At 40.1% G+C, this 12,013-nt stretch overlaps 1 protein-coding gene across 5 annotated transcripts in view; it reads left to right on the top strand.

The window, feature by feature from the left end:
* The window catches only part of cavin2a (caveolae associated protein 2a), an 89,426-nt gene extending 77,888 nt beyond the window's left edge, over positions 1-11,538 (top strand). For all 5 annotated transcript variants that reach the window (XM_061723922.1, XM_061723918.1, XM_061723921.1 and 2 more), the window contains exon 3: positions 7,225-11,538. In XM_061723922.1, coding sequence (XP_061579906.1) covers positions 7,225-8,106 — 882 coding nt within the window. In that variant the 3' untranslated portion in view covers positions 8,107-11,538. The remainder of the gene's footprint in view (positions 1-7,224) is intronic.
* Positions 11,539-12,013: the final 475 nt, after the last annotated feature.

Raw genomic sequence — 12,013 nt, 5'->3', positions numbered from 1 at the left:
AAGACATCTTTTATGAGAAAGTTTTCACACAAGCAGTATCCATTGTAAAACTGTAAACAATGCCAATAGATTGTCCGAGTCAGCAACAATAACTAAGGGAGGCCAGAGTTATCGACAGGCCAGTTTTGAAAATTGACAGCATTCTCAATGCCATTCTTGTATCTGACTCCCTGCCAGCTCAATCTGCTGTGTTTAAACTTCTCCAGCTGCAAAGCAGAGCAGAGGATTTCTTCGGGGGGGCTGAATCTGCTATGATGCCAAAGTTGGGCTTACCTTTGTTAACCATATGAGTGGTTCAAATGGCCAATTTGCTGCAGGTTGATCCTGGGGTCTTGGGCTGTATTCCCATTAATATGGTTTCATTTTAGGATGCTTAGATTTTTTTTCTCAAAGAGTTTGAGAAACATTGAGAAAGAGTTACCCATTGTATAACATCTTGTATTATTAGATAAGATGTTGCCTTTCCATAAGAATTAGTGTGAATAATACTGGCCAACACAACAACACTGGAATGTTTTCTCCCCAAATTCTTTAACAGGACAGGTGTTCATTAGTCGGGCCTTTACTATTCTAAAAGTGTTGTTGCATTTAAGTGTTGCTTCTGCTCCAAATAACTGTTCTCCCTCATTGACTAAAATATCTCAGGTCCTACTTTTTTATCTTTTGTTGTTCTTCCGGTGTTTTTTTCCCCAACAACTTGGCAATCTCCCCCTTTTCTTCCTGTTCATCAATGGCATTTGCATTCTTAGATTCTTCTTTTTCATGTCATATGCATTGTAAGGGGAGTCTTTTTTTCAGATGGGGTTTGTGAAGCTCTTAGTAGCTTGTGTCTAACCTGCAGCAGATCACAATCACAGCGCTTTAAGTTTGGAGAATCAGAGAGGAAATCTGATGCAGAGCTCTGCTGACAGAACGTTGGTTACTTTTTCTGTAACTCTTCAAGTGAATGCTGTGTGAGTTATGTTTTATGCAGTGTCTCACTTTTTACATCAGACCCTCACTACATTTTGATCCCAAACACTGGCATTTCGTAACATGGTCTTTGAGCAAAGTTGCAAGACTGTCAGTGTTCCACCGGCCGAGTTGTTCTGTCTGATGAAGAAGCCTAAAAAAAGGAACCAAAGAGCCTTCGATCAAACCAGAATGAAATTTATGGTTTTGTACTTCTGAACAGCTGCTAGCTTAAAAATCAACACAATCCCTCCATGATTGTCCAAATTTAGTCCTGTGACTACTTTTTACTTTACATTAAATACTGCTTTTGAACACAAAACTCAATTATCATAGAGCTATAGCCCATTTCCCCAAACTTCTAACGGCTTTCCTATCTCTGACAAATCTTGGATATATATATATATATATATATATATATATATATATATATATATATATATATATATATATATATATATATATATATCTGAACTATATTGTTGCTGTTATCTGTAGATAAAATCAGCCGTTGTTGAGAAACATCTTTATTAATCTGAAATTCAGACGCGGATTAATTCCAACAAATGAAACATGAATTAGAGCTGAATTATTAATAATAAGAACAATACATTTGAACACTAAAGACCAGCTTGGAGGCTTGCCTACATTAAAGCTCCAATGGGCCATGGCATTCGATTATAAAAGAATAGAAAAAAAAGTGATCTTGTTTCCCTGCACTAGGAATAATCATGCTCTGTCTTAACGTAATCGTCCAAACATTGATGATTCAATGAAATATAGCACATCTATCATCTTTATTTACTATTTCCTGAAATTTTTCCCAGACTTAACTTTTTCTATCTTCGTATCTTTTCATTTTCAATTTCCCTGTCTTTCACTTTTCTCTGACCGTCTCCATGATCAGCCTCACATACGCTGGCCAGTATGCTCCCTGTTGCAGAAAGCTCGAGCCGGATCTTTGTTCCAGTCAGCCAATGATGTCTTAGTATTTATGACTTATATAGCTTCTACATTTCTATATTCTGTAAAACTGTGTTTAAATATAAATTTTCAAAGTTGTATTATTATTTGAACCACTGAACCCGACCCGCATACCATTATGCATGTTTTTGCTTGACTCGTGACCCACGTTGACTGCAGGTCACCGCGGTCAACAGCTCAGTTCCGGATTGGCCCGATCATCACTGTCGTGTACTGAACATTACACATCTGAGCCTCAACGCTCTCCTTCGTTCTGAAGAAGAGCTCATTCCTGGGAATGTTATCTTCTGGCATACCAAGTCATTAAAATGAATGTAGGATGCTTCTCATCACACGCCTTGTGCCCTCCACAGCAACTTTATTGGCCATATTCCAAGACAAATTTGGGACATGGTTATTTTTAAAAATAAATATGAGGAGTTATGTAATGAATTTAGCCTGCAGCGCTTTCTAAACCACTCTGCAATGATACTTTTAAAGGTATGTATGCAATGATACTTTTAGAGGTAAACTTTTAAAGGTATGTACAGTATGCAACAGGGCCAGTTGCAGGGATTGCTGTGTTTACTCATGCAAGGTGTTGAATACACCTCATTGGCAAACACGCACAGGATTTGTTTTTTTTAAACAACACATGGTTTCCAGTATACAGCTTTAAATCTGAGCCTTTATTTTGATGTAGTCAAGTTGTTTTTCAGCAAATTTCTGCCATTCTGGTTTGAGTCTGCATGTGTTCAAATCCTCTCTATGGCCTCGTACATTGTCAGTCCATCTGCAAAATAGAGCTTTTGTAACTCGTTTCAACTTGTTATATGTAAATCTCTGTGAAAAACAAAACATACCTTATGGTGTTCAACAACAGCAACTACAGTTCTTTATCTTTATTCTCTGTTGGCTTAATGCTAATACTACATGTGCTAACTTTGCTAATGCCAACTCATTGCTGCCATGGGAGATCAAATGATTCTCTAGTTTCTAGTACAAGATAAATTTGTAGCTTGTACATGTACAATTTCATTACATATTCAAGCAACTGAAAGACTTTTTTCCTCAAAAGCCTGCACGTTATTTGCGCTGTGCTAGGACTGGATGCTAGAAGAGTATACATTCTCTCTGAAATCCACCGCACAAGCTAAAAGACTTCAGTGCACACAAGACTAATATTGCCCTATAATATTGCAAACATTGGAATGAGGAGTTTTTTTTGCCAGAGACTAAAGGTTCCCTTGGGAATTGATGGACTAATAGAAGTATTGAATGAGTGCACAGAAAGTAGAAACCACAAACAAAATTAAAGGGGTGACTGCAGTCTGCCTCAATGAAAAATAGTTTTAATACTTCCATCGTTTTGAGTTCTCTTAACAAGTCCTTGGTGCATTATGACAGTAAAATCTACCCCGAAATAGCCAGTTGGTTGAAGCTAATAACAAGAAGGTTTCATTTACTTTCTCAAACCAAATTCTTTAATTTTCATTTATAATTTTTGTTTTTTTGTACTGTAAAGTGATGAAATTTGATTTTATCTTTTCATCTTGAAAATGTCCCTGTTTTTAGACCTGATGTGCCTGTGAAAACATGCTGACAGATTTATTAGCATTCACTGAAACATACCACAAATACTTGACACACATGCCTGAAATGTGCATCACAGCTGCATATTTTTGAGATCAAGCCATGAGATATCAGGTGTCAGAACGGTGGTTAAAAACTGGCCAGTGTCTGTGTGGATTTCCTCTTCCTTTTCCTTTTTTAAATTTTGTTCAGCAGTGATGTATAGATTGGTATGAAGCGGATCGAGGTAAAACTGCAGGTGGATGCAGCCCGAGTGTTCGTTTCAAATGGTCTGAAATATATTTTTTTCAATCAGTAGAATCCAGGAAGTGACGCAATAAAGTATTTAGATTTAGCATCTGTAGTAGTACGCATGTAATAACAGTGCTGATGTGCATCAGCAGATTTAATATGATGAGTCATGTCCTTATTCTGAACATATTGCAGTATGTTTAAGGTCTCAAAACCCTAAATGTATCAAAAGTAGATGTATCTACTTTATGATTGCATGCATTTCCAGATCCAACTTTACATGCAGCTTCAGTGTACCATTATTGGCCTCTGTTTTGTCATTGACTGATATGCACAGGACTTATAATGTTGTGTTTTTTCTGGCCCACCCAGTGTGTAAATATGTTGATGGCACCTTAAGAGAGAAGTATTGCACAGTATTTCAACAATTGCAGGTATCCTGTTGGTAAAGCATTCCACATAACTTTAAGAGCTGTCATACATTCTTTAAGATGCATACTTTAATGCTTACACACTTTTCCAATGCAGGGTTTAAAGAAAGAATGCATTTCAGATCATTCTAATTGGAAATGTTCAGCAAAATGGTTTTGTGTATGCCTAAACAAGCTATACAGGAGGATACAGTATAATGTTAACAGTGAACATTGGAAGATGGTTGACTTGGTCAAATAAGAGCCCAGAAGGCACTGGTGATACTCTCTAGCTGTCAAGGAGGAGGCTTTGTTTATGAGCATTTCAGATATTTAGTGGAGTATGTCAACCACTGGAGCTGCACGACCACTCTCCTCTCTCTCCTCGGTGTGAAAGAATCGGGGCAATAAATCCTTAGTGGAGGAGAACATTGTAGGTGTGTGCCTGCATGAGTGTGATTTCAAGATTGTGCACAGTTGAACGGGCAATAAGTCAAATGGAGAAAGAAAGACGATACTAAAATGCAAGAAAAGAGGCAAAGTTAAACATACTGAAACCCTATATCAAAATCTTTGGTCTCGATATCACTCTGTTTACGGTTATCAATTTGGTTTTGGATGTGGGTTTGGAGACAGGGAGATATATAAAAGACAAAATGAGAAGAACTATTTGACTTGCTAAGACACAAGTGGAATTCTTGTGATGTCTTTAGGAGAAAATCTGGGAGGCATGCAGACACTTTCTTCAGTCCTCAGCAGGCAGACCAGGCCTAGATGCCGGGTTATAATAAAAGTAGTCTTCAGCTGACAATGAATACTTCTTTGACTATAAGCACGTTTCCACTAGCAGGAGTTCAGGTTAAATCTGCCGGACAGGAACCTCTAACGGGGCCGACCGTCTCCTCGGCCCCTTCAGCCGGCGTGTCTCCATTACGCTGTAGCACCACACAAGAACCTTTGACTGCAAAATAGCATAGCTGACCAGGTGGCGGTAATGTGCATTTTTGCGGTTTGTAAACAGCAAAAAAGAATAAAACGAGACGAGAAAGAACAAAACTTGCTTTTTTTTTTTTTTTTTCAAACATAGAGTACACCACAGTCGAAACGATTGAGATTAAGGCCACGTTTACACGTAGCCGGGTATTTACAAAAACGGATATTTTTCCCTCTCCGTTTTGAAAAATATCCTCGTTTACACGGACTCGCATGAAAACGCTGGTAACGTCATGCCAGCCAATCAGAATCCTGGAAAAAACATCAACAAATGACACGTGTAACTTCCAGTTAAGGCTGATTTATGGTTCCGCGTTACACCATGTCCACACTGCATGCGAGCGAGCAAGCTTTATTTTTTATTTGCACTGTCTACACTGGTTGCGAGCGACGCGGTGCCGTTTTGAGCTGGACTTTTGTCGCACGCCCTGCTTCTATTTTCTTTTCTTCCTGTTGCTCGCTTTGAAAGCCGGTTGAAAGTTGAAAAAAAAGTGTAAAGCGCTGTAGGAAACAGTCATTTCAATACAAGAACCTCGATAAAGTGGCAACTGCTGGAGGGAGATCGCCAAAGAGCTGGAAGGTTCTGATAAAATAATAAGATAAGAATTATCATCTTATCATCTTATCTTAATCTTATTAGGGCTTAAATTGTGCCGGTTCCAACAAGATCTGGTACCTATTTGATCATTTCTCGTGTCCTCTGCTTTTCCCCCACATCCCAGTAATGATCTGACATGTTTGCTGCTTTAACACCACGAACACGCCGCTCACTCCAGCTGTTCGCTGTTTCATTGCGTCACCACACGCCGTTATTTTGTTCGTTTTTTTTTCCCCACTTTGGTCGGACGTTAGACCTGCTTCTATTTTCTTCCTGCCGCCTTGTCTAGGAGTTCTTTTAGGAGTTTCTTTTAAGAGCGCACGGGCGGTTGGTGGGGCGAATAAAAGGCGAGTCTCGGGCGGGTGAATAAAGGCAGACTTATGGTTCCGCGTAAAATCGACGGCGTAGCCTACGGCGCATCGCCGCGTACCCTACGCCGTAGGCTCTGCGTCGATTTAACGCGGGACCATAATTCAGGCTTTACTTCCAAGACGGAACGAGAGTCTGAGAGAATTTAAAACAGGTAAAATAAAATAAAATATTGACGGTGGCCAAACAAATTGTAAACACAGGTCGCACTCATGACGCTGCTGGTGACGTTTCTGTCGCATAATGTGACGTAAATCTCCGTTCTCCTCCGTTTTGTCTGTTTAGACGCAAACGTGAAGACGGAGTTTTTGAAAATCTCCACTTTGGCCGGAGTTTTCAGAAATGATCGTTTTTGGGGGCTTTGACCTCCGTTTTGGTGTAAACGAACGGCCAAAACGCATGAAAACGCCTCAGTTTTTGCCCCGTGTAAACGGGGCCTAAAAGAAACCCCCAGACAGACCTCTATATTGGTGTAATATGACAACAAGACCTGAACCGACTCGTCGGCCCATCCATCGTTTTTTTCATGTACTCTCTAACTGCATGCAAAATGTTTCTTGTCCAAATGCTTAAATGATTTGTGGTCAGATGATTTCTGTTGACGTGAGAGGGGTGAACATAATTTCCTGCTTTTAGAATATCCAATTAGCAGAGACCACCCACCAGGTAGCCCCTCAAGGCCGAAAAACATCCCTCTCCCACGACAGGGCCGTTTTTTGCCCCCGTAAAGGTTCCTGGAGGCCACATTACAGGGCCGTTCCTGGTAATGGAGACAGGTGCAAACGGCCCGGCCCCGAAAAATCTACCCGGAACTCCTGCTAATGGAAATGGCCCTCGTGTTTAAAAAAGAAATAGATCCCCTTGAACATACCCAGAAGGAAAAGAAAAACTTTTAAGGGGGTGCTTGGTTTGGGGTACACTTAAAGAATCTTGATTTTGACCTCCAAAGCTGGGAGTTCTGTAGAAATCTCAAGTAGCCTTGAATAGTGTACGAGTAAAACCCTGTTTGTTACCAATTTGACAAAGAAACACTTTGAATAACTCTTCGCAACATGAATCTGCCTGAACCAGCCAATCCAAATAACATTCCTTTTTCTATTCTTCTGTTTCCAAAAGGAAGACAACGAGATCCCCTCCAGTGTGTTCGTCAAGGACTCCCTGAAGACCCCACAACCAAGCCAGTATGATGCAGAATCGACCCACCCTACACCATCCGTCGCAGGTTCTGTTGATGCCATCCGTACACAAGACGAGGGCCTCCAGACCATTAGCCTGTCCTCAGATGAGGATGCTGACCTTGCAGCCCTTCGAGAGGAAGAAGAGATGCTGGAGTACGAGGGTGCAGGGGCCAGTTCCCTCAAGTATGAAAGAAGGGCTGACAAGTTCAAGCGCTCTAGTCTGAAGAAAGTTGATAGCCTCAAGAAGGCCTTCTCACGACAGAGCATTGAGAAGAAGGTGACCCAGATAACCACTAAGATCGTACCGCCAGAGAAGCGTGAGAAAATCAAGAAGAGCCTCACTCCGAACCACCCCAAGAGCCCGACTACCAAGACCTCTTCTTTTAAGGTGTCTCCCATGACCTTCAACGTCAAGAAGGTCCGAGACGGGGAGGGCCCGGCACAAGAGGTTGGCTCACCTGGAGCAGAGGCCCATGTAGAAATTCCTCCCCTGGGAGGCCTGGATGCCGAGATTCCCCTGGCAGAGGTGCACAGCCCACAAGGGGTTGTGGAGGAGATCCGGGAGCTGCTAAGCCCCTCCGGCCCGGAGGGCATGAATGTCGAGGTGTCGATGAATGGAAAAGACCCAGGCATTGAATGTGAGATGAATGGTGATCATTTAGCTTGCCTGGCCGTTCAAGAGCATGATGAGGATATTGGCGAAGAGGAAGAGGAGGAGGAGGAAGAAGGAGAAGTTGAAGAGAAACACAAAAGCCCTGTAGAGATAGAGGCCGATGCTCAGATTCCTACAGCGGCGATTGCTGTGGAGCAGGCATCTTAATAGTTTTCCATTTTATGAATCACTTTTTATTTCCTTCTTTAATATTCTTCCTCGAGTTTCTACACTTATTGAATACTCAGCAGGCACAAAGTATCCTTCCACTCCGTACTTAGTTTCGTTGGAATACAAAAGAAACATACTCTTGATTTCTTACGATACTCCATCCATAAACCTTTACTACAGCGCTACCTATCATCATCACCAGCAGAGTAAACACCACCACACGGTTTGCATTAGCAACCAGACGTGACAGTACACCTCTGAAGAGTTCAGATTGAAATGTTCGGTGCAAATCCTTCTCAAACTGGCTGCCCACAGAAGACAGGATTACCCTATAAATCACAGTGCAGTTGGTACCCATCACCTCCATAAGTGCACATCTCCAGGGCATCGGACCAACTATCTTCCTCCTGCTGAGTGTGTCTGCTACTGGTCCTTTCTTCCTGACTAATAGCCTCTTTTGTTCTATGTGGGGTTTTTTTTCTCTTTTTTTTCTTTGTGAAAAACAGTAAATCTCTTGCAACAGTGGTGAAAGAGTTGGAATGGGGATTTCTTTGCATCTTGAGCAATGGGGGTGTTTTTCATAGTAAATTGAGATTGTTTACTAGATTGTTGCCATGGCATGGGTTGAGGAAGCCCTGATCCTAACTAACACGTAACTTTAGGGGTCCAATGGCTCTGACTTGTCCGCTGTCACAGTTGTGAACTGTAAGTATGTCCTGTGGCAGAGTCAGTGTCTTCTTTCCCAGCCTTTTCACTGAAAACCGATCTCATTTGATCTCTATATTAAAGAAAGGGTGTATGATTCTTGTATGTCCAACCGAAATTTAACCTATATGGCACAGAAAAATAGATACAGTTTGAAATAATCAAAATGCTTTTGAAAATGCATTTAAAAAGGGAGATATTTGTGAATATTAGGTAGCTATATCAAACCTTTCTATTACTGATGCACTGCAAGACAATAACATTATTCTCGATGTTGAAACAAAAAATGCTTCAGTAACGCAAAAGACCACAGAGGCTTTTATGCTTTGTCACCTTTGCAGCCGTGATTATTTTTTGGCAAATCAACTTTTAATATGCATTTACAGATATGCTCATTTTCTTAGGCATGCTATTTTTATTTACCGCTTAAACACGGTGAAGCCATTTTATAACTGCCTTCAGTGTGTTTACGTATCCAGTAAAGGGAGTACCTGTGAAATATCATGTTGTTTTTGAGCTACTATATGATAGCTATTATGATGGGGGGGGCTGCTAAGAGAAACCAGTTTTCCCAGTAATCCATAAATTGCAAGTGGAAATGTTGAGTTTTATATTTGTAAGACTTTGAGGCTATACCAGAATTTCAGCAGGGCCCCATCTCTAAAGCCCCTCTCCTTTGATGCAGGCTCAAACACTGACATACTCCCACACTGCCATCAGCTTACACAAGCTGGTTTGAGTAATTGCACTCCTACATGGATGGATTTCTATGCTTTTGTTAATAACATCGAGAAAACATGCCTCAAAGCATTTTTCTTCTTTTTGTTTCTTTTTTTGAGGAATTCTTTGCCTCCATCACACCATGGAGGATACTTTACACATTAAAGAGAGACTTCAAGTTTAAAGGACAACCAAATATCACGGTCACATTCAACTCTGCTTGGAAGTCGTGCCTCTGTGTTTTTCTAAAAATGACTTTCCTCTTGTTGCTCATTGTTGCAGCTTTCCAAACTTCACTTTCGAGCTATTACGTCACAGACTTTCCTGAAAATAATTTAGCAGGTGATACCAGGTGCCAAGGATACTAGATAAAGGCTGAGGACAGCATTCCTGGCTTTGACGGATGATTCCTTCTCAGCCCATTTGTTATATTGTTGGCCTCCGTGTTGAAAGAGGATGAGGAACTCTGGAACCACAGGTGTCCCGGCTCTGTAGGGGCTCTGGACCTGAGCTCACGGTGGAAACAGGACAAGTGGGGCGGGAATTGCAGAAAAGGATGATAAAGTTGCTATTGCTAAAGGCATTCATCCATTTTTCTGCAAGAGGCATTCAAATTGGGAGAATGTAATGAATTTAACCTTGGGATTTAAACATTTGAAGGGATCCACGTACCAGCAGCTGGCACTGCAAGACTGGGAAACTTTGGTTTCATCTTGACTGTACCCAACACTGTTTATACTGATTCTGAATTTAATAGACCATAGAAAGACGAAAGTTTATTTACTTAAAAAATGGAAATATAGTGTCACAGGCAATTTATATCCATTTTGTGTTGGAAAACCATCTTTCAAAAAGAATCTGGAGCAACAGCAGCCTCCTGTGGCTGTGCTGATGACCCATGTATATTGATCCCGTTACAACGCAGTCTGGAGAATATAAGAACTTTTACAATTTAGTCTAATTTGTATGAAATCAATGTGGAAAAGAACAACAATCGACGAGGAATTTATTAATGCGTCCACATCGATATGTACTGATGGAAAAACTGGCAGAAATGGTAAATGACAAAATCCTACTAAGAAATTGTGAGCATCAAATAAATCATATAAAAAGGACAATTTGTTGTCCTACTGACAAGACGGGAAAGTTTTAATGATGACAAATGCAACCATGACAAATAAAGAGGGGAAAAAACAAGAAAATGCATTGTATAATATCTTAGAAAATAAGATAACTATTGTTATTATTTTTGCTAACAAAGTATTATTCTTAATTAATCAGGAAACGGGTATATCAGTAATGCTTTCCATAAGAATCTACTCTGTATCTCATCAACTTCAAAAGAACATTTTTGGCACAACTTCCATCGTTTTAATTTTGACATCCACGTTAGATGAATAAATGAACTGTCAAAGGTGAGCGAAGTGGAATTGAGAGTGCTTTGTGTTTAAATTAAATAAAAATCTGTGGGATTTATAACAGAACTAAATGAATAATTAGTTATAAATATGTTTTTTTCTAACAACTTGCTGGCTGATTTATAAACATGCTGATGATGAGTTGTGTTTTATTCACTTTAATTCCTCTATGAATGACCCCACTGGAAAGGGATTCAACACTTGGCTTCTGTGCCGTCACTATTTTATGTTGTTTGTTGACTCAGATGTTACGTTTGAAAAGAAAAATGTGTACACTTGCTTTTGTGAAAAAGGTTGACTTAATTTTTAATCACACTGAAATCTGGATCATATGAGGACTATTGTTTTCTAGAAAGCTTCGTCAAATAGTGATATTGTGTTCATTTTTTTCTTTGTTTTTACCTTTTTTAACCATTTTATTTAGTTGACCCCTAAAACCAAAGATGTTTCCCTCACAGAAGAAAACTTCCTGCCACTTGTGTTTAAATATGTTATGCTACTTCTTGATGCATCTTGTAAACACGCAGGCATTTCTTTTCAAACTTTAGTATTGCAAACATGAATAAAGATTTTTTTTAACACTAAACATGTCTTTGGCTCTTATGTTTTCTTCTGCAGCTATCAAAGCTTTCCCCTATTTCGCAATAATTATAATGATTGTAGTTAATGATTTCCCTCATTTATGTTGTGATCCGCAGTGATTCATGTTGGTCCACAGGCCATCACAAACGTTTGAAAGGGACTGTAGGTCAAAGTGCTGACCCAGTAAAGCTCAGCTTTCCGAGATGTCTCACAAAGAAAACACACAAATAAAGGAAGTAATTTTGGTTAGAAGTGGGAGATCGCTGTACCATCTCAGTGGGTGTGTTTCTGGGCCAGCAACACAGCCAGTTTTAAATCATACATTTTCTTTTGAGCCACTATGAAATGAGGAAAATCCAATAATCCAGAAAGGAGCGTTTTTGTATTTAAGCTCAGAGGATCTCTCTTACGGCGTGGTTGTTATGCTTTTAGGACTTTGTCACTCGTTTTTGTTTTTAGTCACCTCAGAACTAGGGTTG

This window comes from Cololabis saira, chromosome 6 (genome assembly GCF_033807715.1).
Source record: "Cololabis saira isolate AMF1-May2022 chromosome 6, fColSai1.1, whole genome shotgun sequence".
NCBI classification, from domain to species: domain Eukaryota; kingdom Metazoa; phylum Chordata; class Actinopteri; order Beloniformes; family Belonidae; genus Cololabis; species Cololabis saira.
The sequence above is the reverse complement of the archived record's forward strand: the minus strand, read 5'-3'. Positions and strand labels throughout refer to the sequence as shown.